The sequence below is a fragment of the Saccoglossus kowalevskii genome, chromosome 16 (genome assembly GCF_978046115.1).
Source record: "Saccoglossus kowalevskii chromosome 16, keSacKowa6.1, whole genome shotgun sequence".
In the NCBI taxonomy this organism is placed as follows: Eukaryota; Metazoa; Hemichordata; class Enteropneusta; family Harrimaniidae; genus Saccoglossus; species Saccoglossus kowalevskii.
In genome coordinates this window covers 25,662,896-25,690,868 of record NC_140656.1, presented here as the reverse complement: position 1 = coordinate 25,690,868, position 27,973 = coordinate 25,662,896, and the positions used below count along the sequence as shown (strand labels likewise).

General features: G+C 36.5%; 2 protein-coding genes across 3 annotated transcripts in view; both read right to left on the bottom strand.

The window, feature by feature from the left end:
• Positions 1-4,758: 4,758 nt before the first annotated feature.
• On the bottom strand, positions 4,759-9,860 carry LOC102804693 (uncharacterized). The gene is made up of 10 exons (XM_006825250.2): positions 9,838-9,860; positions 9,641-9,757; positions 9,160-9,273; positions 8,902-9,025; positions 8,551-8,660; positions 7,902-8,043; positions 6,991-7,175; positions 6,657-6,828; positions 6,097-6,251; positions 4,759-4,861 (listed from the first exon to the last, which is right to left on the bottom strand). Exons 2-9 carry the CDS (start codon positions 9,749-9,751, stop codon positions 6,112-6,114), a joined length of 1,098 nt encoding a protein of 365 aa, XP_006825313.1. The 5' UTR covers positions 9,752-9,757; positions 9,838-9,860; the 3' UTR covers positions 4,759-4,861; positions 6,097-6,111.
• A 4,052-nt stretch (positions 9,861-13,912) lies between these two features.
• The window catches only part of LOC100378494 (neuronal acetylcholine receptor subunit alpha-2-like), a 50,118-nt gene continuing 36,057 nt past the window's right edge, over positions 13,913-27,973 (bottom strand). The window contains exons 2-7 of one of the 2 annotated variants that reach the window (XM_002741751.4): positions 22,787-22,926; positions 21,641-21,685; positions 20,983-21,092; positions 18,922-19,796; positions 17,355-17,497; positions 13,913-16,413 (exon numbers count right to left, since the gene is read on the bottom strand). In XM_002741751.4, coding sequence (XP_002741797.3) covers positions 16,267-16,413; positions 17,355-17,497; positions 18,922-19,796; positions 20,983-21,092; positions 21,641-21,685; positions 22,787-22,926 — 1,460 coding nt within the window. In that variant the 3' untranslated portion in view covers positions 13,913-16,266. The remainder of the gene's footprint in view (positions 16,414-17,354; positions 17,498-18,921; positions 19,797-20,982; positions 21,093-21,640; positions 21,686-22,786; positions 22,927-27,973) is intronic. The other variant, XM_085491280.1, reaches the window with a different exon arrangement.

Here is a 27,973-nt window from a genome sequence, read left to right as displayed (position 1 = left end):
CGTTGCTGTATTATTTAGGATTAACAACTTGCATGTTTAAGGTAGATATTACAGTTCAGTAGTGGCAATTTTGCAGGGAAACTTGATGATCACGTGATAATGTTAATGGCAGAAGCCAATGGTCGGTCACATGATTGTTCTGTCCTTCAGTGTTATCTGCTATTAAACGAGTCGAAGTTCCCTACATCCCCAACATCCCACCCCTTTCGTAGCACTCAGGCCCGTAGTTTGGGGGAGTTCGGGGGGTTCAGTCGAACCCCCTAAATTTGGGAAGTGAATATAATTATGGTCGTAAATTAGTACATATTAAAACAAACAGTAATAATTAAAATAATTATCATCGTTTAAATCACTTGACCAACATCACACTCGGTCGAAATTACATAGTAATAAGCATTTTGATGGCAACGAGCTTCAATCGTGAAGTTATACCGGCTTTGATTGGCTGTTGCTGAGTTGGGAGGCTAAACAGTAGTCAATCCAAAAAAAGTTGTTATAAATGGGCAAGCTGTTATAAATCAGCCAAATGTAGTCAACTTATTGTATTAGTGCGTGTAGCCTGTGTTATTGGAAAATAGTGTACTGCTACGGGTTGAAAAGATCATTGAAAAAAATACCGAAGATTTATAATCAGTAAAATAGTTCGATCACGGGTTGTATAGGTCTTAGAGCCAACAATTTACTCCACTGTGCTGCTTCAGCACTGAAAGTATGCTATGAATTATACTTTTCAAACATATTTAATGAATAATATTTGTGACCATTTCCGTGACAAGCTGCGAGTGTGAGCGCAATTTCTCCACATTGAGAAGATTGAATACATATATGGGGCAAGCTCTAGCTTTGCTCCACATTCATCAACAAATCGATATTTATCGTGTTGTGGATACGTTCGCAAAGTTACATCCAATGAGGATAACTTATGTAATGTATTGTGTGATATGCCAAAGTCTGTGTTATCAGAGTAGTGTGCTACACAAACTATTGTCAGTTTTATTTTTACATAAATGATATATCATGTAAAAAAAATTATGTTAATGAAATAAAATAAGGAGCCACCGTAATCGCTGAATAAAATACAGTGAAGCTAGAATTTTTTGTCTGTTTTAAAACATATTACTATTTTATATATGGCAAGCATATATCCCAATATCTTATAATTTTTTTCGGTAACATATGATGAAAAAGATGATGAAAAAAAAAAAACAGATTTACAGTGAACCAAGACATGTATATACTGTAAAAAACACTTGGTGGTATGTCATTGGATAGAGCATTCTAATTTGTTAGATGCAATCATTGTGACAGCTATTTGTTATGGTAGCGATATGGGGGTACGAATATTCGGAGATCATCGAGAGGGTACGAACTGATAGATCTACGAATGTTGGGTGAATGTTGAAGGCTGCCATTATTCTTTGTTTATTTCAAGTGTTGTATCTCATATTGGTTGAAAATATTTTAAGTAAAAAATAGCCGGTACCAGAAAACATGTCATATAATGTTTAAACAATTAGAGTAGACCGGAAGACTTACTTGGGCAATCCACATACAAAAGTCTCCTGTTCAAATCTGGTTTCGACGTTGTCTGATTTAAATAACAAGTTGGGGATACTGCAAATTTCTTAGAGATATTTACTCAATGAATATTGTTGTCAGTAGGAATGGCATGCCTCAATTTCACAATCATCCAGGCTGTGTACTTACGGAAAAATCAAAGTAGTATTAGAACCTGGGAGATACTTAAATTGATTGGCAAGCAATTATAGGCTAAAATATATACTGGCGAGTTTTCGCTGTTTTAGCCATGAACTTAATATTGATTCAGGCAGACACATGAAAATACCGATATATCAAAGAATTTGTAGTTTTTGTAATAATACGCTTGAATTCAGAGTGGTAGAAAACGAAACTCACATTGTTTTTATATGTCCATTATATAATGATCTAAGGGCTGATTTTTTGCCAATAACACTATGCAATTATGCAAATAAAACTGACAGTCACGAAACAGTATCACGGCTATGTGCGCTAACACATGCGAAAAGCGAAAAACCTTAAAATGCATAAACAATAATGCTAAGATACGTACAATCTTGTCGTTTTTGTGTACAACAATTTACCGCAATGAATCTATGGTGTGCGTGTGTTTGTCTGTGGGTGGGGTGGAAGGGGGTAGTGGTTCAGGAACCCCCTCTCTAAGAACGGTGAAATAGTTCAAACATGTTATGTGAAATAACTTAACAACGTAACACAAAGTAAGCCAAGAATAACAAATTTCTTCAACAAACCTCTAAGATACCAAAGAATTCGCTCTGTTTCCTTTTAAAATTAAAAGAATGACGTTTCACATCAAATATATTATTGTTGTTTTCAAACCCCCTATTCAAAAGTGCTGGCTACGGGCCTGGCACTGTTCAGAGTTAAGGGAGCTTGTCTAACGTTGAACAAAGCGTATTATAATCAGGCAGCGCAGAATGGAGACACAATCAGATGCAGTGACAGATTGCATGCGCTTATTTGACGTCTCGTCGTACGCTTTTATTATAATTTAGTTTTGCTGCTAAATCGTTATTTAAAATAATCAACTTTACACTACCTAAGTATATACTGTCATACTATTAATGTTAAATGTGTTCACCTATATCTTTGACTTTGTATGTGGATGAACTTTCACGCATGCTTCTCGTTAACATTCTTCGTTTTATCGTCACCCAATAGTTTATTATTTATTAACTAGTCTTTAAGAACAATATTTTTTTTTTCAGGTGACTATCTTGACTTTATCCTTTATCAGTTCCTGTCATTTTGATTTATGATGAATACATAAAACATATAATGAACAATAGTAGCAATAACCTGAAACATAATAGAAACAGTCACCCGATGGTTGTCACTGTCATAACTCGCATGTAGAGGCCATTCACTATACACTGTCTCTTATCATTTAATTGTTATAAGTTTAATACCAGTGGACACATTACCTAATTGCAATACAATTTAAGTCTGTAAGAGGTTTACGACAGCTGAGAAGAACGAGTCGAGACAAATCCCGTAAATGACATTGACTTAAACAAAACAAAACAAACAATATATACATAATTTGTAATTGTAATTTATTCATTTAGAACAGTACATCCATAAATGGTTTTTCATGCACAGCATATAGATATAAAATTAACATAGAATTAAACAAACCACTGCAAAAATGACGAGAACACAATAAAGAAATGCATAAATAGGGTATAAAATAAAATGACTGCGACGTAATATGATAAAATTCCCTTAGACTGGCGTCCCCAGCAGAAGAATTCATTTATTATAACGTTGTACATTTGAACCATTTGTACTGTATTTTTACTCATTTTTGAGCTTGTTTGAATGCATACAGTTAGTAAGTTGTTAGGGCATTATATTATTAATGGAGGCTCTCCCACCTAGTACTCTCAAAAGTGTCCCCAGTAACGGGCCTACGCTGGACCACTCCCCTATTGGACGAATGTGCTGTAATGAAGTTGCTCGATCTAGGTATGTTTGTATGGAAGTGAAATGTGGTGTTACAAACCATATCTCCACTTGTAAAATATACATTTGGGATATTGTAAAATATTCCGAGGTCTTACAAAGAATCACCAAGTACAGTTCATGGAAAAACTGTGGAAGTCTAATCCTATCCTTGTTTTATTATTTAAATCAAAGAAAGCTTTGAAAAAGCTCTTGGTTGCTGAAGGAATTGATTGCATAAAGTACATATACTGTATCCAAAATCATTGAAATATGTAGTTTTTGACCGTAGACTTGTCTCTGTCATTTATATTTACAGTAAGCACATATGCTTCTAATAGAGCAAATACGGCATTTAAAAATGTTACTGCAAGCTGTGATCAGGGGGGTCGAAGTGGCAATATTCAATGAAATCATGGATGATGATTTGATATTTCGATGATATATCTTGTTCGACAACAAAATTATTGCACCAGTTGCATGTCCCTATCTGTAAAAGTACTTAAGATATTACAATTATGCATATTACTATAGTCATATGACCATATATAGTGGGTGAGATAGTGTCGGGAAAGCTAAATATCGGTTAATCAATATGCAAATTAGGTAATTAATATGCATGTATCCAAGGTTAGTTCTTTTGCCGATTTCTCGCAACCAACTAACAACGTGATTTTTCATTTGGGATTTCGAGAAACTTAACATGAATCCTCACGACATTCATACGCACAACACCTCGCCATGTTTCAACTTTTAAATTCAGTTAACAAGGTCTTTCTTAGTAGCATTTCCATGGGATTGACGTACTAGAATGGATGGGTTCAATTATCAGTGTTCATAGTGATGACATTTGACTGGCCCTCTAGAGGCGAAATGACGCCAGGCAAAGCGGACGTTTGTCGTCTGCTTCATAGCCTGTTTAATACCCGATATTTAGGGCATTTCGCAGCACATGCAAGTTGTCTTAATCAAAAACATTCATTCATCAAATTTCATGTACAGAGTGCCAAAGGGCAGACCTCCCCTTCAATGTTGAGAAAATGATTAGTCATTACCATCCTAAATTAACAATTTTATAGACGTTTATGTCATGACTTTCAAATGTATCAACTTTATGTGTGTGTTTTTTTTTTGCTGAACTGTATTAAATAAACAGATGAGTGCGGAGTATAATGTTTATTGGTTGGTAGTTTTGTTAACCGCTCTGCTCGCAGGTCACAGTACACAAAAATAAGGCAATGAATGCAAGGTACGTTCAGTTAACATTTTAGAATCATTTATTGTCCAGATAAACTGAATACAAGAACACAAATTTTCATACGATTACAGGCGGTTTTTGCGGGTGTTTGCAAGGAATCTGAAAAAAAAATACATATTTAACAAACGTGTGGAAAACTAGTGAAAAACAGTCAAGTATTAGTTATGTGATGAAATAATTGTATGCCGTGAAAAGAAGCAGCGATAAAATATAGTAGTGAGATAATTGTCATTATGTTCGTGATAATACAGGAAAGTAGTATGATAATTAACACGATATTTCACGTGTAATACAGTATAGTAGTGAGACAATTGACATGATGTTTGTGATAATACGGTATAGTAGTATGATAATTAACACGATATTTCACGTGTAATACAGTATAGTAGTGAGACAATTGACATGATGTTTGTGATAATACGGTATAGTAGTATGATAATTAACACGATATTTCACGTGTAATACAGTATAGTAGTGAGACAATTGACATGATGTTCGTGATAATACGGTATAGTAGTATGATAATTAACACGATATTTCACGTGTAATACAGTATAGTAGTGAGACAATTGACATGATGTTTGTGATAATACGGTATAGTAGTATGATAATTAACACGATATTTCACGTGTAATACAGTATAGTAGTGAGACAATTGACATGATGTTCGTGATAATACGGTATAGTAGTATGATAATTAACACGATATTTCACGTGTAATACAGTATAGTAGTGAGACAATTGACATGATGTTTGTGATAATACGGTATAGTAGTATGATAATTAACACGATATTTCACGTGTAATGCAGTATAGTAGTGAGATAATTGACATGATATTCGTGATAATACAGTATAGTAGTATGATAATTAACACGATATTTCACATGTAATGCAGTATAGTAGTGAGACAATTGACATGATGTTTGTGATAATACGGTATAGTAGTATGATAATTAACACGATATTTCACGTGTAATACAGTATAGTAGTGAGATAATTGACATGATGTTTGTGATAATACGGTATAGTAGTATGATAATTAACACGATATTTCACGTGTAATGCAGTATAGTAGTGAGATAATTGACATGATATTCGTGATAATACAGTATAGTAGTATGATAATTAACACGATATTTCACGGCTATACAGTATAGTGAGATAATTGACATGATATTCGTGATAATACAGTATAGTAGTATGATAATTAACACGATATTTCACGTGTAATACAGTATAGTAGTGAGATAATTGACATGATATTCACGTTGATACAAAATTATAGTAGTATAATAATTGAGGAGTGGCAGATAAGTTGTACAGTTTACTCACAGTCCAAGAAACATTTTAGTCGCAGTATAGCAACTTATTGGGGGAGCCAATACCGGGGTCCGAGACAACATCCTCGGTAGCATCTGCCTCAATTCTGGTTCTGCAACTTGTATTGTCGGTACACTGGTCCCCTGACAACAGTACAGCGGCGACACCTGAAACCATACATATGACAATATTTAATATTCGAGCACTTCACAAATCACTCAATAGCCCCCAACATTTGTTTTAATATAGTGCTATTTTAAGGTCGGATAACACCCGAAATGATTACGTGGGACGAGATTGCTTGTATAATCTTTTTATCTACACTTTAATCAACTCTTCTAATAATGTCTGGCAATCGGCTTTGAACATAGTTGATAGTGAATTATTAGTGACGTATAGCTATTTTATTTTAAACTAAAACTTCATCAGAAAATAGTAACGTTCGTGTGACAGGAAACATCTGAATAAAATAGTTCATTTCGGAATGTTAGTGATAAGGCGGCAAAGAAAAAAAAACATTTCAGTCTCGTATGATAATACATCATAGTTGATTAAGAGTGAGCTTAACTTACCACAGACGTGTGGGGCAGCCATCGATGTACCACTAAGTGTTGCGTAACAACTGTCACAGGTGTTGTACGAACTTCTTACACTGCTTCCAGGAGCAAAAATTTCAAGACATGTGCCATAGTTTGAAAAGCTTGAACGTGCGTCTTGGTCTGTTGTAGCACCAACAGTTATGCTCTGCAAACGAGTGAACGAATGATGTGAGTATGGTTTTGCTGCACACACTGCCTATCCACACATCATAATAATTTCTTTGTCGGCACATTTACCAAAACAAGTCTAGATGAACTAGCTATAGTAATTTTCCACACTTAGCTTTTACAAATTACTTGTACTCACCGTTGACTCTCTCGACGGGGATCCGTCGCATGCATCCTCATTACTATTTCCAGCAGCAACAGCGGTAGTATACCCGGCTTCAGTTAAACGTGTCGTGGCGTCATCCATAGCAGGACTGGGACCTCCACCAAGAGACAAGTTGGCTGCACCAGGCATGGTGCCACCATTAGCAACAGCGTCAATTCCTGCAAAGTATGAAACACATGTCTTTTTTATACAGAAAAATATCATATAAGGAACCAAAAAACATCAACTCGGCTTTCCTTGAAATCCGGGAATATGAATCGTTCGTTTTATTTTGGAAAATGTAATTGTCGGAAGAAAAAATATTGTTTTTTAACCAAATTTTAGCACTGTCGCCTATGAGCAATATTTTACACGCTGTGTCCTATTTGCAATAATTATAGTAACGATATTACTTCATTTCGCCAGAGGCAAAATATTCAACACATTTTATTAGTATGCTGTCCAGCAGAATCAGCTAGCATTGTTGACAACCTATCAAAATACGCACGAGAACGAAAACAAATACGTGATGAGTTGTTTTCCCGCGTTCACAACGCAAGCGCGATAACAAGATACGTTGTTTTTGGTGAACGGGCGAGAAATTATTTGACTGTAATATCATATCATATGCCCAATGTTTCAATACTAAAACAGTGATGCGTAAACAAGCAGTATATAAGTTGTTTAAAATCGTAGACATGCTATTATTTGAGCGCTCAATAACATGATGCACCCATTTCTTCCAACGATTTCGTGTGTGAAAAATCAATGTGAACAATTTGCGTAATTTCAGTCATTTGCACGTCTTGAACGCACACACTTCTAGTTGCATGAATTCTTATGCCACACCATCCACCTTAATGCTGTTCACTGTGACCATTAAGTCAGAAAGAAATATTTTGTACCGTCAACAATGTTGGTAGTTAAACCGATGCCATTGCAGTTCATTACTCGGACGCTGTACACGGAGGCTGCAGGGGCAATACCGACGTCAATTCCAACCGATGTACCGCCACAATGGGTGCCATGGCCGTTACAATCATCTCCCTGCAATATAATATTGAAGGTTTGTTACGCTTACAAACAATACACTTTTATTACTTGGCCAATACCAACAAATAAGAAATATCAATATATTTCACAAGTTAGAATTAGAAGATGTAGTATTTGAATTTGAATTTGTTCTGAACTATAAAGATCATGACTGTAACATAAGTACATTTTGTACATGTATACAACTCTTTTTCAATATATCTCGCGAGGAATCGTTTCTATGACGTCAAAGATACGTAGAAGGATGTAAGCAATTTTGTTCAAGTATACAACTAATTTGTTTGTTTTTTAGCCGTTCGTCACATCTCGGTACTGTAAACGGCGTCCCAGACACGCATTCACGTCACAAAAGTGCTCTATCACTGGAGGGCGGGATTTTCAGAAACGACATATTGTACAGACAAATACGACCAGAATCTGTGAAACAATAAAATAAGTTTAAAATCCTTAATGCATGTAATCGCAAGTCTTATGTTACTGACAAATTACATAAGTTCTTACCTGATTTAGAGGTTCAAAATCGAAGAAGAAACTTGCGCGCCCTCCAAATTCAACATGGGTATGACGTAGACCAGTATCAATTATGTATACATGTGTGCCAGAGCCGTCACCTTAATGGAAATCACATTACACTGATTAGTGAACCTGCGAATTATTTGGCGAACAGTATTCAGACAGGTGATAAGTTGTAGCATATAGATAAAACTTCACAACGGCGCTACCAAGTCGTTCTATCCTGCTTTTCAGTAATCTATGACACGTGTATATTCAATTCAAGATATTAAAATGTCTTGAAAAAGAAACAATGTTAACATCCTATACTAAGCTTGTTTAACAACAACTCAAAATTACCATTGAAATTCGCAACTCCATTGAGAGGAAGATTTCTTTGGTCGGTACGATCACAACCCCATTCAACATCAATTTTGTAGATACCGTCTTCCTCAATGTACTCAAACTCATCCATGGTTCTCAACTACATGCAAAAGGAAAACATTGTTACCATAGGAACGGCGGTTATCTTTAATGGTTTATCCCACTACATTATTACATAACGTCGGAGGTGTGGCATATTACCACAGACCTATTTAATACTTGATTGGATACTACCTGGTTAATGTTCTTCTCTTGTGCCTCGATTGCAAAACCATGACTGTATCTAATTTTGATTCCAATACCCATACCAGGCAGTTTAGCAGCAACACTGTCAAGATCTACACCCTCCTGTGAACGAATATGTATGTGCCTTAATCAACTGTCTGTACAATGATATTACAACACTATTTATATTTTATTGTCAATGCCATATTTGTGCTTAATTTGATTAGGAATTTGGCAGCTTAAATAATCTAAGCAAGACCCAATCAAGAAATGCAAGTCAATTTTTGTAAGATGTAATATTGAATAATGTTCGCTTATCACCAATTACTACATGCAGAGTCAAATACTCGACAGTCGTTTTGGCGTCGTGCGACAATATCACACTAAAAATACAACAACTTTGCAACATCGCCTTCAGTTAAATTCCTAACTTATAATTCACGGTCAACACTAACTGTCATTAAATGGAATAACACATTTTTTTACTCACCTTAACTTTCAAGATGTACCTGTTTTTTACTACATCCCGTGCTCTGTACAAGGGAACGAGCTTTGCAGCACTAGCTGCGGCAACAAGTAGAGCAAGGACGATGAAACGCATGGTGATCTGCTAAAGATGAGAATGTTATTGGTCAAAAGAAATACGTATTAAAATAACAATGTCGAAGACTGCATAAGTCGTCTTACCTGTTCGGGGTACCTCAGTATGAAGGATGTAGATGTCCTGAAAGAGGGCGCCTTTTATTTATTTCTGTGACCAATGTTTTGTGTGGTACCGTTATCAACTGGGTTATCGTCAGGAAACGAAATTACAGACAGGCACGTGTGAGGTATTATTCATTGATTATAATTGATATCAATACCGCTATAAGGTGTCGTGTGTTTATTGCTATGTTCTAGTTTACATCCACACGCCTGGTCAGAATATAACTATGTAAAAGTTGACGATTGGCTATTTGTTACTCCCCCCGCAACAACATTCTCAATCTCATGTGTATACCAGTATTTCATCTCTTTAAGTTAGCTTTGCGTGTTAACTGAGACCGGTTACTTCATTGCGTGGGAATCAACACATTTTATGTAATGCACCTAGATGTCAGCAGACACCACTATCGTAAATGTGTTATCACTCTTATCATTTACTTGGGTGTGTGTTCTACCCATATGCCCAGCTGCTTTGGGAATTGGCTCAAATGCCAAGTGTTAAATGTAATAGCTATCAATCTCATTCGTGCTTTGTTGGCTAACTGTTTTTGGCATCGTTTTTCTCTAACTTTAACGCGAATTAGCCATTTAACATTTCCTGAATCGAACACGATTTACAGTCAGCTCAGCCGTGTGTCGATTAATGTGAAAGTACTGTAACTACAGCAGTTGTTTTTGCCAGGTATCACTGACTGCGGAATCATGTTTTCAATATCTTAGTGGAAAAAACTTCAAGCTCGTATTTTTGTGTTGTCTTATGATATTGAACTAACCAATTGCGTCCGGCATGTTATATTGACTGCATTGTTCTACTAGATTTTTTTTCCAATCCAATTGTTTTTCATGTGTATTTTGTAGTATTTATGCAGCAAAACACATGAGTAACGAACGTGATATTTGAATTAGGAACCAGACATGCGCATTTCATACTTTATGACTACCGTACACCGGTATGAAATACTGTTGGGACACTATTTGGAAAACCCTAACGTGCTATATTACTAATAGTACTATTACAAATTCATGGACAAATAGCGCCATGCGCGAGTATATGTGAAACAAAAATAATTGGTAAGTGTGTACAAATAATGTCCTTTATACGTGTATACGATGGATTTCACCATTTTATTTGTGAAGGCAAAGTGGACACTGCACACGACTTGTCTGTCTAAACGGGTACTTTATTACGTGTGAATAAAAGCATCTGGTGATATGCATCTAAGCGTCACCAGACGCCACTATCATAAATGTGTTATCACTGATATTACTTGACTGCGAGGCCCCTCTAAGCATATGTGAAGATGTCTTTTCAAAATGCTGAATCAATATGTCTCAATAGATAACTGTTCATATGCAGAGGCTATTATATCCGACTTGTCGTTTATTGATGAGGATTGTTGATGTGTGTAGTAGGTGGGTATTCTCACTTTGAGAGAGGTTGTCATGTATTATCTATCATTTCAACTATCCAAATTTGGTATTGTCGTTGCGATGTCAAGAAATTATTTCGTTTTAATCAGATCTAGATGTTTTTCGTGTTCTGTAATTCTTTTGGTCTTTTTTTCAATATTGTTTTTCTTTGGTTTTATCGATTTCATTGTATTGTGAATACGGTGGTTAGCGACGGTTCTGCAACGAATTGTGTTGAGGATTTCCCCCAATGTTCCTGAACGAGGCTAGAGAGATTAAAGGCTCAACTCGTAAATTAGAGGGGGCTCTCAAATATGGAGTTCTATTGAAAGGCACATTTTGAAAGTTGAGCTTTGTTTGCGACTGAACTCATTTATAAACATAGCGATACGATGCATTGGTTGACAATGATTGATATTCGACTACATTCGATATTGCTATCAATCACTTGGCCGAAGTATAAAAGTATAAACATAGTTGAACTCTGGTGACCTTCAATGTTGCCTTTGCTTATATTCTCCTGAATTAAACACGATTTACAGTCAGCTCGAATGTAATTCGTCCATACATAACTGAGATCTTGTCTGTCTAGACGAGGTACTTTATGACGTGAATGAACAGAGTGGCGATATACATCTAAGCATCACAGACGCCATTATCGGTCATAAATGTGTGTATAAACCGCTGCTTGAGGGTGGTGGTAACCATAGAACTCTACATCGTAACATGGTACTCCCATCACTCCTTTCCTCTCAAAACAACTGAAGTTGCCCAGGAGAAGAGTGGTGAGAACCCACATGAGGCAGAGAGTCAGTAGTTCCAGATATGGAGATGAAACTGATTCTGACACGGTTTAGTGGATGGTGTTTCCACATAGGGGGCATGCCAGAGATAAAGCTACAGGGGGACAGATCCTGCAGGCAGAAGAATTTTGTAGAGGTACAAATGAGTCTGAACCATAGGCATGTGAAACTGAATTAGTGAGTGAGGATAATGGTCCAATGCATATAGGTGGTAATATAGAGGTGCCCAATGCTGAAGACCTGCACCCAGTGGGGACTTTGCCTGTGATACGCCATCTGTGGATCAGAGTGTGAGGAGATCCCAGAGAGCACATAGGCCATCTGTGAGATATAGACTTGATGAGTTTATAGCCTGTGCACAGCAGTGTGACGGTGGGCCAAAGCCATTCGATACAGGTGTGATTCGATGTGTTGTGATAGAAAGTGAACTGGAGAGCTGTATGAAGCAAGTTTGTAAGCTTACATCCGAATTAGAGGCATATTGTGAGACGAAAGTTGGAGATGTAGACCCTAAGGCAATTGAATCCGGTATGCATGCACCAGTGCTTGACCCGGTCTTAGCTTGGCGTCACTACTCAGTGAGTCAAAAGTTGTGGGATTCGAGTCAACATGTTGTATTGTTCAATATATATGTTCTTCTATGAACATTCATAGATAGAGATTGTTGTGTGTGTTTTTTTGTAAATGCTGTGACTTTGACGAATATGGAGAGACTTCATTGTGCTCCTAGTTGAGGCACCTTGGTTGTGTGGCATCTGTGTGTGTAACTTTTCAGTTCCATCAGCTGGATCCATAGTTGCACTAATCTCTGGTGCTGGTTACTGTTTGGGAATCTCCACTCTGTAGTATTAGCGAGATGTGATGCTAATGTACTAGAAGAAGAAGATGGAATCAAGGACGTCCTAGAAGAAGATGGACGCGGGACTTCGGAGAGGATATTTGCACTTTTGTTGTATGCAGATTAGCTTTGTGCATAAATCGTGGTGATCATTTCAGTTAGGAAGATATTGTTTTCTAATGTAAATAAGTTGGAAATTAAGATTGAAGATGAAAAGTCGCTGACCTAGGCAAGTAGATAGTGGTAAGGATACTGATGAAGAACAGAGATATTTTTCTTTGTGGGAGTTGTCATTAATGGTATTCGACATTTTTTTCAAAGATGAAAGCGGTTCTGGACGACCTTGGGTTTGAAGGAGAGAGAGAGAGAGAGTCACACACATATTTTTACTCAAGTAAACTTTGGGGCAACAGTCTCTTTCCTAGCCTTTTGATGTGAGATTATGCAAATTGCTGCCACATTATGTTAGTTTGAATGCTGTGCTAACTTTCATGTATAGCGACACCCCCGTTTTCATAAATGGCCATAATCGGGCGTGCGCTATATGTGTTATGCGGTCACGAAAGGCGACACATTTGCAACCTTCAAACATAACCGACTGTCATGTGATTATGTCGAACCTGGTGGGAAACAGTGCATGCATTATCTGTGCAGGGTCTTTTATAAATGACGTGATTCACGTTCAGAGATTGGGTGAGAATGCTTCAATAACCCCAAGGTCATAATTTAGCTAGATGAACTTTGCGTAAACATCACAGGGAAGACAAGACGACACAGTCAAGTCCGGTCCGGTCCGGTCCGGTCCGGTCTGGTCTGTGTATGTTAGAGCAATTCTATGATTACTCCGTGACTGTTGTACGACCAATCACAAGAAAGCATTACAGGTAAATTACGCGAAAAATTATTGTAATGGGCAAAATATTAGTTTGGTGCTCAAAGTTTCTTTTTAGGACTCCAGTGCTCTTAGTTTTACGCAGTCACAACAAGAGAAAATAAGAAAAACTAATGCAGCATAACACAATTTACATTTTATTAAACGTCTCTACTGTCCACCGTACTAATGACCAACAAACTTATGCAAGATATGAGTAATGTAATCACATATCAACTATCTCGCAAGAAGAAAAAAACATAATTTTATATATTGCTTTTTTTGAATTTTGGAATGAATGAATGCATTAAATAACGAACATAAAGTCTGGTCATACTTGATTGCTGAGTTGTAATAATGGTAATTACAAAAAATGAAAACGGTTTTCCACTATATTAGCATAAAAAAAAGTGTCAGTAAATAAAATAAATTACAAAATGCGTGATGGGAGATGATGTATTTCCGTTAAAAACAAATCCGTCAGTCTTTCGCATTGCTAGTAATTGTCATGGCAACACGTGAACCAGCAGACTTCGATTGAGTCGAAGCAAATATACAAGGTATAAAACAATCTGCTCTCTGGGTAGCCAATCAGGCTCTTCCTTGTAAATAGTTGATTACGAAAATTTGCTTCCAGTTGTCATGCGCGGTGACTATCACTGAATAGACCCAGCTCAAATTCCTCGGCAAGCATACTTTACAGGGATATCAACATTGAACATATACTTGGATATATGTTATACATATTACTAGTGTCTTTTCATAGGGCATTTCATCAGGCATGGATGCCCGCAAATCTCTTCGCTTCACAGCAGATGTGGCAAATAGTAAAAAATAATCTGGGATGATAGCTGAATGCCAAATCCGAGAAATCGCACTGCTTTATAGATGAAGATAATATATATTGTGTTATGAATCAGTGCCATCAAAACAAATACTGTAAAACATGTTCTTTTTAGCTGTAATTTCGCTAATTCAAGATGTCGCTAATTTAGAATAAAGAATATTCTCACAATGAGATTGTTGGCATTTTAGCTAAATTAAGATTTTGTTAATTTATGTATTGAGTCAAATTCGCTAAAATGGCATGTAGCTATTTCAGTGTGTTTTACAGTATTCTGACACACATACAAACTGACATAACAAGTTGCACATCACGTGTAATTAGTTGATACGAAAAATATAATAATATCATCTCTCGATCAATCTAATTTGATGAAGAATAGTATGCATGTATGTATGTATACAAACATATTAGAATTGAATAAAAGTGATTAAGACGTATGCTCCACGTGTTATTTGAATGTACACGTGGACCCAAATAACATGTAGAACATACAAGTATTAATTGTGAGAATCATATAATAGAGTTAGCTTTGATACATATGTTCGTTATATCACCGGTATGTTTATGACATATCGTATCGACGATGTGCACGTTAGGCTCCACTACCAATATTACAAAACATGTATGTCCCGTCAAATTCTCATTGTGTAGATTAGTGCATGGACGGTACTTACGTGTTAGTACCTTTCATGGTTATTGTAATGGTTTTATCACGCGTGGGAAAAAAAGCTGCAATACGTATCAATTTACTCAATTATCATGCAAGTGTACATTTCAAAAGATAAATAAACAAACCTGATTTCTAAAACTAGGGAATTCCATTGCTCCCTGAAAAGTTTAAACTTCCAGGCCGATCCATAGCCACTCTATTGATTACAAACTGTCAAATGTCAGAACCAAAATCTAAATCTAGACATAGCTGTCCAAGAATTAGTTCGATGGAAAGCCCAGTGAAGGGTTGGCCATAAATTGTATGAATCCGTCTTAAGTAAAACACATATACACTACGTAAATGAGTATTAGAAGGTGGCAAGTTGCCATGACGAAGTTAGAATCAAACATATGAGCTAGTACAATAGAACTTGTTTGTAGGCAGATACAAATATAAGTATTTTGTTGTTGTTTTTTAAAAAAAAGTGATGATGTAATTTCTTTATATACCGGTATCATGTTATTACAAAATATGTTCTTGAATTTGATCTTGGAAAAATAATATATTACCTTCAATAATATTATTTTGTATTTAATCGGTTCTCCTAAGTGACACGCAAGAATGAAACACGTGGTGTAATCATTTCCCGACTGACAGGGTGTTTAAATTTAACTACGGTGGAATTATTGCCCGAACCCCGCGCCTTTAAATAAATGCAGTTCATTCCGCAACAGTCCGATTTCTATGTAACCTCTCTTGGTGTATGTAGAACTACGCATAGTCATTCGTTGCAATGAGTTGTGAATACGGATGGTCATTCCATAGAGGTACAGCAACCAGACATCCCGACAACCATCAAACCAAGCTCGAAGATTTCCTTAAATTGGAAAAAAAAACACTTTGGCTTCGCTTTTTCGGAAGACGTTGACAATATTGCATGACCAGGGTCATACTTCATTCATGGTTTGCACAGTAGTTATTGCCATCTGCTCAACCGAAGAATTGCTCCTTAAAGAAAGTCGATGCCAAAGGTGCTTGCATCAAAATTCCTATTGTTCCAAAAGTACATACACAACAGAAGACCCAAAGAAATATACGGTCAATTACCATAGCCACGTATTTCCAATCTTCCCGTTGCTGCAGAGAGAGGGAGTCAGAGAGAAGCAACAATAAGTTAAATAAATAATGTCTCACGAGTGTTCCTATAATATTTGTTTTGTTCCGATCCGAAAGTCAAAAGGTCGGTCTGCTTGCACTGACTTGCATGGATTGTCATTACACAGTACGAGGGTATCGTAACATGTTACAATCATGTTTTATTACACTGAAATAATAAGACGTATCAATTGGAAAATATACATCTACGTACTTCACAGATGGTGTAAGACGGGAGTCACGTGTGATACAATAAATATCGACTAACCCATAATGCTATGAGGACATGACATCATTCTCGTACTTTTGTGATTATGTGTGTTGTATTTGTCAGTCCTTCTTTGCCAATTATTTGTAAATTCATTCTGTGTTCTTGTATGTGTGTAATATTTGTCGGACGTTTATTTTATGTTCTTTGAGCTCAACTTCCAGTTTCCGTAACCCTCGTAAAAGTTATGAGACATTTTAACAATGGCAGGTGAATTTCACGTCATATTATGCTAATAAATTGTAAAACGGTTTAAAAATCACTGATATGTGTAATATGATAAGTATGTAATCGGTAATTTGGAAGCGGCCATCTTCTAATTCTGGAACCGGGTTTGGGAAAGTGAATTACCTTGTCTACAGACAACCTACAATAATTTAGTGATATTATACTAGACTTTTCCGGGTTGTCCTACCGTTTGTTTTGGACGTTTTTGAGGGATGGTTCTCAGTTTGCTTATCAATGGAAGTGCTCCGCGACCAGTTAAAAACAAGCCCAAAAAGATCGACGTTGAGGGCGCCGTTGGCTAACAAAATCGTGTTCGCAAAATTAAATTATGCATGCGAGACAGTTCATCAAAGAAATATTGATTAATGTGTTATAATTAATAATGTGATTCACAACGTAGTGACATAAACAATCTTGTGAAATGTACCTTTAGATAGTCTTCTTCATTAGCATATGTACTGGTAATATACATGATCTCTTGTATTGCTTTGTCGACGTTGAGGGCGTCGCTGGTATCCGCATCTGAAACTGAAGAGGGTAGATACTTGGAAAGCGGAATTGCGTGTCCCACTGTAACGGAAAAACAGAGAAGACGAACATACAGGGATGACCGGGGTTCATTGTGCTTAGTATATTTAACGTCATGCTGTGAAAATTGTAAAGACAGTGGGGTAACATTATGGGGAGGGAGCTGTATTACATTACTAACAAATGTACAAACAGTCATAGACATGCATTATGTTTTAATAACAACTACATCAACATAATACAAGTCGTAAATGTGATAACACTCAGCCTCTAACGTAATAACACAGGCGAAATATTGATTTAAAGCGGGAGGGTCGTCACCTGCGCACGCGCGGGAATTGAGTCCCTAGTGACGATAACAACACACGCTAAAAACGTTCACGGGTAGACGCTTGTTTGTAAACAATGACACGCTATGGCCATCTGACGCATGCGCAGGAGACGACTCCCCGCTTCAATTTTTTAATGAGACAAACTATTAAAGATGCAATATGAAGGAGAGTGTATAATTTTTTAATATCGTTGTTTGATTCTGTATGTTGATTAGTGCATCGGATTACGATTTACCACGAATTGAAAACGCTGTAGCATCTGATCGCATGTGCACTACGCATGCGAATAAGTGTTTTCGATTTTTCATCTGACGAATATCTTGCAAACACAACCTCTTAATTTATGATAAATCATTTTCTGCTTTGGTCTACAGAATGACGTATCAAACACAATTTTTTTTTTTTTTAGTTTTAGTCCATGTTGTATGTTCACGGCCTGTGTATGATTAAAACATGCACACAACAAACGTAATCTGTTCTTTGGGTGGGAAGAGCTCAAATAGTTTGCACACAACTGTCAGTCGATTATAAGGCTGCTCAACACAGATTTTCCGCACGTAGTTGGTTCAAAGTGGATGCATAAATACGTCCCTACTCCCTTTTTTGAAATGTAGTTTCAGAGACATTGTTTTATTACCTCAAGTTAAAAAAATCGCAATAATGTTTTCTAATTGAACGGATTTGAGTTTTACTTTTTCCCCATAGAATCCCAAGTATTGACTCGGTAATTTACATACAATAATATCACATCTCAAATTCACCGTACCCCCACATTTTTTTTTCAGATATGACTCTATAAAGCAATAAATCTATTATCAAAAGATAAAACAAATCCAAAGAATTTCGTGAAACTGTAATGAACAATCTAAATAGGTTAAAGGACGGTGGGTGTCGCACACCTTGCCTTCTGTCGAATTTCTAAACTAGCAAAATATATCCCAAGCATGGAAATCCTGTGAAATTATTTTCCATGTGTTCTTGTATAGGCATGTGCAGTGATGAAATGAAGGAGCTAGTTTAATGAGCGCAGTTGTCGTAAAAAGGCATACTACTAGTATATTGTTTCTACATAATGAACTGGCAAACAATATCATTAATTAATCACGTTATATGTAATGCCTTAGAAAATCTCACCTCTTTCCTCTCCACTATGAACCATGAGCCCATCACCCTGGGAACGCATGCGCACTGTGAAATTGCTCCGACTCGGATTCTCCACAACAATTCTGTCCGAATCAATCTTTCGATTCCGCAGAGCGTCTTTTGTTAGGGTGATACCGACGTTCCGATATCGGAAATTATAATTATCTGGTCTCTTCATACAAAGTATTTTTGGCAACGTGTCTATAAACACTTTACGAACCCACACGGGCATAACATGCGTCGTCGGCGATCGGTGATGAATATTCAAAACAAACACGGCCATAACAATAGATGACGTCACAAGTACCATAGTGAACAATAGGTATTTTGTTATTAAAGGCATTGTGTTTGCGTTCGCTGGGATGAGTTTTGTTATCAAGAGCAGAAACACCGACAGCGACACAAGCACCGAAGTACAAAGGGACATCTTTTCGCCGCAATCGGACGGTAAATAAAACACCAGAACACTACAGAATGAGATGAGCGCACAGGGAAGTAACAGATTAGCAACGTAGAATAAAGGTTTCCTCCTGATGTTGAAAGAGTAAGTGATGTCGATGAAAATCTCTTCGCAACACGGATACTTTACAGCGCTTCTCTTTCCAGGCGATTTCACGATCTCCCACTCGCCGCTCACCCAATAATCCCTTTGTGTGGCAAGCTCCCCCTCCGGTACTAAATCCACCACTGTGCCATCATATGTCCATGATCCGAACTTCAGCAGACACACCTGCTCGTCGAACGGGAAATACTCCACGTTTATACGACACGAACTTTTGTATATAGCCGGTGGCACCCACTGTACTGTGCCATTACTGAACACGTTTGCCATCGCCATGTTTTTAACATCGTACCCACCATCGGCGCTAGTTAAAACGGATACATATATATATAACACATGTCAGATGAATGAAAACATTTCACATTGATTTTAAGTTTAATTTACAAATATTTGGTCAATTTTAAAATGTACGTTTTTTAAAGAACCCTATGAATATAAAATAAATCGTATGTGCTCATGTGAACTTGCATGCTTTTTTAAACCTTGAATAATCATATTTATTTTTCTACTAAGTTTCCGGGTCACATTTGCATCTATCGTCGTTTGACTGGAAACAATTAGTTCGCATGATATCATCGTGTATCGAAATTGCGAGGTTCCCGTTATAGAACTGTCAGCATGCAATTTGCTTCGCAGAAATTCATTTTGTTTTCACTGGACTGATACCGTGGCAATTTCGAGTTTAGAAACTCTTAGGCGACAATGCCAGTTTCTCAATAAAACAAAAAAGGAAGGAGTATTGCATTGCATGTTATTGTATTGGCAGTTCATTCTTCGTTCCACTTTTAGAATGTACATACTAAAATATACGCTAATTTCTTTCATGTTATATAGCAAAATGACACAACTATTGTTCGTGTCAGTGTTCGGGGCTACGTACAATACTATAGTGGTGTAACAATTACACGTACAAACGTGCTCGAAATTCTTGATATAAAACAGTGGAATGTAATTAAAATTCAAAGATACATACACTAATATATCTATAACAGTAATAGTTACACGTAACGAAAGTTCCGGGGTATGTACACTAATCTAACTGTATAATAGTTACACGTAACGAAAGTTCCGAGGTATGTACACTAATCTAACTGTATAATAGTTACACGTAACGAAAGTTCCGGGGTATGTACACTAATCTAACTATATAATAGTTGCACGTAACGAAAGTTCCGGGGTATGTACACTAATCTAACTGTATAATAGTTACACGTAAAGAAAGTTCCGAGGTATGTACACTAATCTGACTGTATAATAGTTACACGTAACGAAAGTTCCGGGGTATGTACACTAATCTAACTGTATAATAGTTGCACGTAACGAAAGTTCCTAGGTATGTACACTAATCTAACTGTATAATAGTTACACGTAACGAAAGTTCCGGGGTACGTACACAAGTGTGGGTAACACGTAACGAACTATCTAGCTAGGTAGTTTATTTATCAAGCAGTGACACGTAACGATAGTAGGTATGTGACAAATTCACTTACTTGTTGTAGATTAATATATCAGGAATCCACAGAATTTGAGCAGGTACCCGGATGCTGGAAATGCCATCATATAAGTTTGGATCCCATTCCAAGTGGTTATCGTCCCACGACTGAAATAAGTACAAGACATAATAAACATAACCAACTGATCTTAGTGACCTTTCCCCATAAGTGGCGCCCTCTAGCGACGTTGCGTCCCTGTGACGTTAAAGACGACATTGATGATGATGGAGGTAATGGTAAGATTTAGCGAATTACTTAAAAACTTTACTTGTTTATTGACGTATAACAATAACGCCGATCGGTCTTCCTTCGCCTGTATACATCAGAAAAAGGCGCAACTTAAGCCTATAGTGTAGTCAGTGTATTCCGCGTTACAATAACAAGCCGATGAATGCAAATTTACTTATGGTTAAATCAGTTAATACTTTATTAATGATCATAATATTTTGCGAATTAATCTACAAGAATCACACGCTGAATATAATATACGCACAATCTGGTACGTTATATTTAATTGTACAAAACTAAAGTAACTATTTTCCCTAAAACCAAATTGTCATGGTAATAGTTCAGCTAAGTGAGAGTGGTTTTGGCACACATTCATTGTAATGTAGTCCCAGTGCAGTATATTAGAATTATTATAAATTGTACTTACATGCCTGAGCCATACTTTTGTTGTCATAACCTGGCTTTTTTCATTCTGTGAAGATAACAAAAACGTGACAACTGAATACGGGATGGTGATGGGTGATTATATTGTTATGTATCACACAGTAGAATGTGTAAGGCCTAATAGTATTGGTCCCCGTACAGACTAACGTTTTTATCTGCGGTGCTTATATTATAACCGACTGCTTGCAGTAAACTAAAATTCCAAATTGAAATGTCGATTGTATCGAGAAAACTTGTGAAATTGCGCCCTCTGCAGACGCTTTCCGAACCAGCGTAGAGGGCGATTTCACATTCGTTAAATTTGGTACTATTACCGTTACAATTTACCCATGTATTCTGCGTGCCTCCTTTAACTCTACCAACATTCCACCGCGTTGTATGCTTACCTCGTCTTTCATCAGCTTATTACAGTTTCTTCGACTGATGTTATTTTAGTTTATTTATATTATAACTGTCTTGGACATTACGAAATTAAAGACGTCAGAATAACTTGGAAGATGTTTGTTAAAGCACGTTAAATCATCGCTTAATTATCTGATAAGTATTATAACTAACATTAATGAACAACAATGAGTTTGTTATTTATAGTCAGCGCGGTCGTCAATTCATCTGAAAGGATATTCTCAGGACCTTTTTTTTATTTCTGCCAAAATATTGTAAAATTGCAACAATTTAATGAATGATGTGATATAATCATTGGTAAAGACATGTGAAACGTATTGTATTAATAATATGTATAACATCCTAAATACGGTTCTAAAAGCCGCCTCATCGCGTCCTCCGATGCGATCTTATGACGTCACGTAGCGAATCTGTTTTGCTAACTGCACTCATATGATATAAGATCAACAGTATTATGAAAAAGAAAACAGAAAACTATGAGTGAAAATAATGTAATATTTCTTTCATTAAAATACAAATAGCAAATATAACTCCACTTGTTTTTTTCCTACAGTTTATACATTCTTTACCAGCAACTTGAAAACACATTACGCAAAGACTCAAAGTCATGTGATCACCGCTGAATCGAATAGGGATACTACGAACTTTGGAATGGATTTATCACCAACGATTGATTTTTCAGCAAACTTGATCATGCATAAGAAGGTACAAAACAAAACAGACTCACCACATCTATAATCTGTGAGATAGCAAGCCCGAAGGTGATATTCAGGATTTCACTGACATTTGACACCGGAAGTGATAATTTGTTATATCCCCGGAAGAGCATTTCGCGCAGGTGCATCTCGGCTTCCGACGCAAGGCAGCCTGTGGAAGAGAAGTAGACAGTTGTCAATACAACTTTCCAAAGCATATCAGATATCAATAAATCCTATATTTTATTGAGGAACGATTAAAACTGCTATTTAAAATTGACAGTGATTTTATTATTTAATGCAAATTTTAACTCAAAATAAACAATGAAAATTGTTCTTTTGAACGAGAATGCATAAATTCGGATTAATTGTAAATGAGAATGTATGTTGTTATAAAAGTTTTCATCTGCTTGAAAAATCATCACTTTTTCCATCAAGATAATTCCAATACAAGATTTTGAAAAACATTTTTTCAGTGGAGTATTCCTGAGAGGATTGTGACTGTATACAATCTAAGTTTTAAATTTGTATCCGTTCTCCTTTAGAGAGCACACAAGAATGAGTTAGCATTAATTAACTTCTATGTTTTCGTTGTGTCCCGAAATAGACAATGGGACAACCAAAGTTGAGATCTTCGAAGAAACGATATCTCAAAACATGATAGCTTCTTATAAACTACTGATCACTGAGATGAAATTGGATGCAAACTTTACTCCGGTCAAATGCTCTCAGAGTGCGCCCTCGTTTCAAATTGACAATTATTATTTTCGTGCAGCTTGGGTCAAGGGTCAAGTCATGCTCTGACGCTGCAAATGAAATCCTTGATTAAAGTTCTGTTGAGGAAATAGGGCATTTGGATTTTGATAAATTTGGTAGGTGTATATTTCTGCATTTATTGCATCTAAATGTGGTTCAAAGGGAAATTTTAGTACAGTAGCGTGAACTACATGATATGATGTATGACGTCATTGAATAGTCATGGTGTAAAAATGCAAAGTCTAACAATCATATGGCGAGTGGGTCTGCCTGAATTGAGAAATCGAGCAAAATAAATTTAATAATTTTGAAAAGACGAAGAACGTCGAAAGCCCGAATGCGTTCGTAAACAATCGGTTGAAATTATTTCGTATTCCAGTCCCCGCACGTTGCGACCACCACCAGGCTCGGGATTGGGCAGCGACATAAGCTGTGTTTACGATGATCATGCTAAGATATAGCATATGTATTTTGTCGGCATAGAAATAACATCTCCGCGTTTTCCGTTAAATGCATGTTCGAGTATTTATCTATTTATAATACGATGCGAGTGGAAAGAGAAAACATGATGGCGTTTGTATGTAGATTGGATGACAATCAGTCAATGCCACGAAACCACTTTGTCAAGCACATTCACTCACACACACATACATCAGTACACATTGCCTGTACACCCCCTCCCACTAGGTTATTATTTAATGATTAGCAACATACGGGCGTTCTGTAATAATACCGAGGGGGTTGATATATATATACGATCCACAACCATCTTCGATGGCTATTAATATAATTAATCACCCTCGTATGACGTCCCTACTCTGACGTCACACGAAGGATGATTTAATAGATTGAAATATCAATTTCTGTTGATAGGAATCCTTGGACTGTGAATTCGTTTTAACACAGGCGACAATCTCATCAGCATCATCAGATGAAAATATAGGCACGCTTGAACATAACCAGATCGTCATCAATTACGTCACAGCTGACCTTATGTGATCCCCGCTGAGGCGAGAGAGCATTATGTAATCACTCGAGCCATCGACCATATGTAAACATATGTATATCTGTAATTGGTAAATGTTAAATGAGGGCTGAACGCGGTCACACTATGACACTGGAACGTATTTTACTCGTGCCTTGAAATAATAGCTTTTTACCAGTGCGATGAAGTCATATACACAGCAGAGTCGCACTGCTAACACGTACGTTGTGCCATCGCCGTGGTTCGTGTACAGCATCAAGTGGATGTATATTCACGCCGGGTGACTTAATTTCTTCCCTTATACGACACGTACTTTCTCAATAAAATCCATTATCACTGTGAAAGGTCATCAACATTCAACATTTAATACGGTTTGATCATGCGTAGCAATAAACAGTGGTGTTCCGTGTACCATTTCACCGGAGAGAAAGACAGTTATTGGACTGAACCTGATATTCAATCAATTCAATCACGGATGAATGAACCTTTCGGTACGAAATTGTCTGCCGCCTTGTTAACTGATAGTAAAAATAACCTACTCAAGATGGCGCGTGTTCTGATTGTGCACCTGTCAGCAGACATGGTAAATTGTAGGTTCCATGGCTCTTGATCTTACAGTTCCAATGAACACAATGCTACGAAACATACAGTTCCAATGAACACAATGCTACAAAAATATGATATGATAATTGACGTCGAGAGAGGACATCAGTTATCCCATTGAAGGCAACAATTACCAGGAGTACTATATTTCATTTCAACCCGCCATTGACAGTTCGATGTTAAACGCAAGAAGACAAAAAATGAGCGTCCGCTTTTGTTTATATTAAATTGTATAGATGTACAGCAGTCCCGAACTTGGATTAGTTAGTTAACTAAATAACATGGCAGTTGACAACGACCGAACCAATAATTATATCTACATCTTCTATACGTGACAGACGGGGTACGATAGTTTTACCACTCAAGAGTACAGAATAGATTGATGACTCAGTGGGGAGCGTACTGGCGATGTAATATTTCAGTAGTGTAATATTAGTCATAAATTATAACAGAATTACTTATATCTGTTGATGGCTGTATTGTAACAACATATTTAACCATTTCTCACCATTACAAATTTTAAACCTACATAATATTAATATAATTTTGGTCAAGATGTATTGCCGATAGGATATTTATTGGGTCCAAAATTATTACCCCAAAATATAGAAAAATACATAAAAAAATGATGGCATTCAAAATATGCAAATCTTTCAATCATGGCTCCAAGTAAGAACTGGCGCTTCAACCAGTTAACATAATACCCATATTGTGTGTGTGTATGCGTTGAGGGGTTGATTAACACACGCAAGTTAATAATATCACAGTTTTTTTATTACCTCCCCATAAATGCCACATCACACGACATTACAGATTCATCATGCCAAAACATTCTGCATCATGTGTTCATTAAATTTAAATAATATTTCAACAATAACACATGTTTGTGAGGGCAATATCAGTTGCCTGCCCTCGGGCTGTTGGTCATGAGCATAATATTGACGATGCCAGAGCTGAAGACGAGGGCATCATCAATATTATGGTCATGACCAACAGCCCGAGGGCAGGCAAAAAAATGTGATATTGCCCGAAGGAACATTTATTTTATCACGATACACACGTAATTGGGTCTTAGCCAATCACATCATACGTACCAACAGTGAGATGTGATAAATTAAAACATTGTGTGCTCATAATGGCCGCAACACTCATATGTTCATAATAGCAAATTAATGACTTATAATACGTTGCAACATAATACAGCATAGGTTCATATTGACCTTAGCATAAAGTCACAACATGAAACATGTTAGATTCATATTGACAACAACATACTATGAGGTTATTACGAAAATACGTATCGGCAGACGCGTGGGAGATATATTATACTCCTGCTTGTATTATAAATGTGATGGGGATGACAGCTATAAAAACCCCACGGAAAATCGGACCCCAGAGATCGGATCTGTATATTTGGAAAAGTACAATAGTTAATAATATGTACTGTTCTCCAATTACAGTAGCTAGCGATGATCTGTTATAGTTTAAGCGTTTCAAAATCAACGGGTGGTACATTACCCAGCAGGCTACACATGTGGTATAATGGCGAATGTTTATTGCACGAAACTGAATATACCGTGATGATATTAACACTTATTAAGTGTGACATTGAGACAAAATACAATCATGTATGCCCTATTCATAGAAATACATCTTTAATTATTGACAATGCTAATGAAAATTGTATAATTAAATAAATAGCAAATGGAAAATATAATTCTATGTTAGTGTTTTTATCAGGTGCATGAAACATACGAGGGGAACTCTAAAATTCAAGTTTTCTGTTCGTTGAAGTAGCGCATTGCGTTAAAAATTACTGTTTATCAACACAAATCAAGTGGAAGAAGCAGCATATATGATATATTTGAATCACATTGTCACGTCACGCCATAGCTATACCCTAGTTGAGTAAAAGACAATGCCCCGCATGTTAATACCCCTGAACAAATTATCCATGTCAATCACCGTCAGGGCAACTAATAATAATAATAGAGATCCATGCTACAAAATAACTGAACCAACCAACACCGCTCTGTACAAATGCAGTAGTAGGGTGATATGTTCACAGATATTTTACACTCAAAACATATTCCATTCACCCATCCATCCATATTTGAAGACTAAAATTTAGGTTTCTGTAGCTATTAAAATTGGCATAAAAGTAGTCAATATACGTTTTATTGATTTGAAGAAGAGGCCTTTGACGGTGCTTGACACAATGGCATTTGCTCACAACTATATTAGTATGGTATCACTAGTAAAATGTATAACATCATTAAAATATATATATAGTAAAGTGAATAATAAAGTTAATAATTATATAGATGGGTTATCAGAGAAATTTAATTCTAATAACTCAGGGCTAAACCTTATTTACCTCATTGCTACATGTGAACCACCCACTTTAGAGAATTAGATCCGCAAGCTAGTCTTGGCAAACATTCCTTGTATACCAACACGGCACTTATAAAACCAAAGTGTTAATTTTCGATAAATCAGATAGATATTTAGACAGTGACATATTCATTTTCTTCGATGAACGGTTAGAATTTCACAATTATCTATGCTTGAAGATCAGTGCTAATAGTAAACTGTGACTAAAACATATTTAAAAGGAAGCACAAAAAACACTTTTGGCATTAAAAACAAAAAATTGGCTTTAATCAAAATTACAGTATTCAACATTTTCACTAAATCTTTTGATACACTTATCAGACCGATTTTTGTTTATGACAGTAATGTCTTTGATAATAAAACTCATTCTCAATCGAACAAATTAATAGTAGTTTCTCTAGATTTCTGTTATGCGTTTCAAAAATGATGTATTTTACAACAAAACAAAATCCAAAGCTAAACAACCAGAGTTATAGGAAGC

What these genes read in the sequence shown, in the direction of transcription:
- LOC102804693 (XM_006825250.2), bottom strand. Translation starts at nt 9,751, where the DNA reads ATGCGTTTCATCGTCCTTGCTCTACTTGTTGCCGCAGCTAGTGCTGCA. An exon ending in TGGAGTTGCGAATTTCAATG is followed by an intron (nt 8,661 to 8,901) that starts GTAATTTTGAGT and finishes ATTTCCATTAAG; the next exon opens with GTGACGGCTCTGGCACACAT. An exon ending in CCCCGTCGAGAGAGTCAACG is followed by an intron (nt 6,829 to 6,990) that starts GTGAGTACAAGT and finishes ACTCGTTTGCAG; the next exon opens with AGCATAACTGTTGGTGCTAC.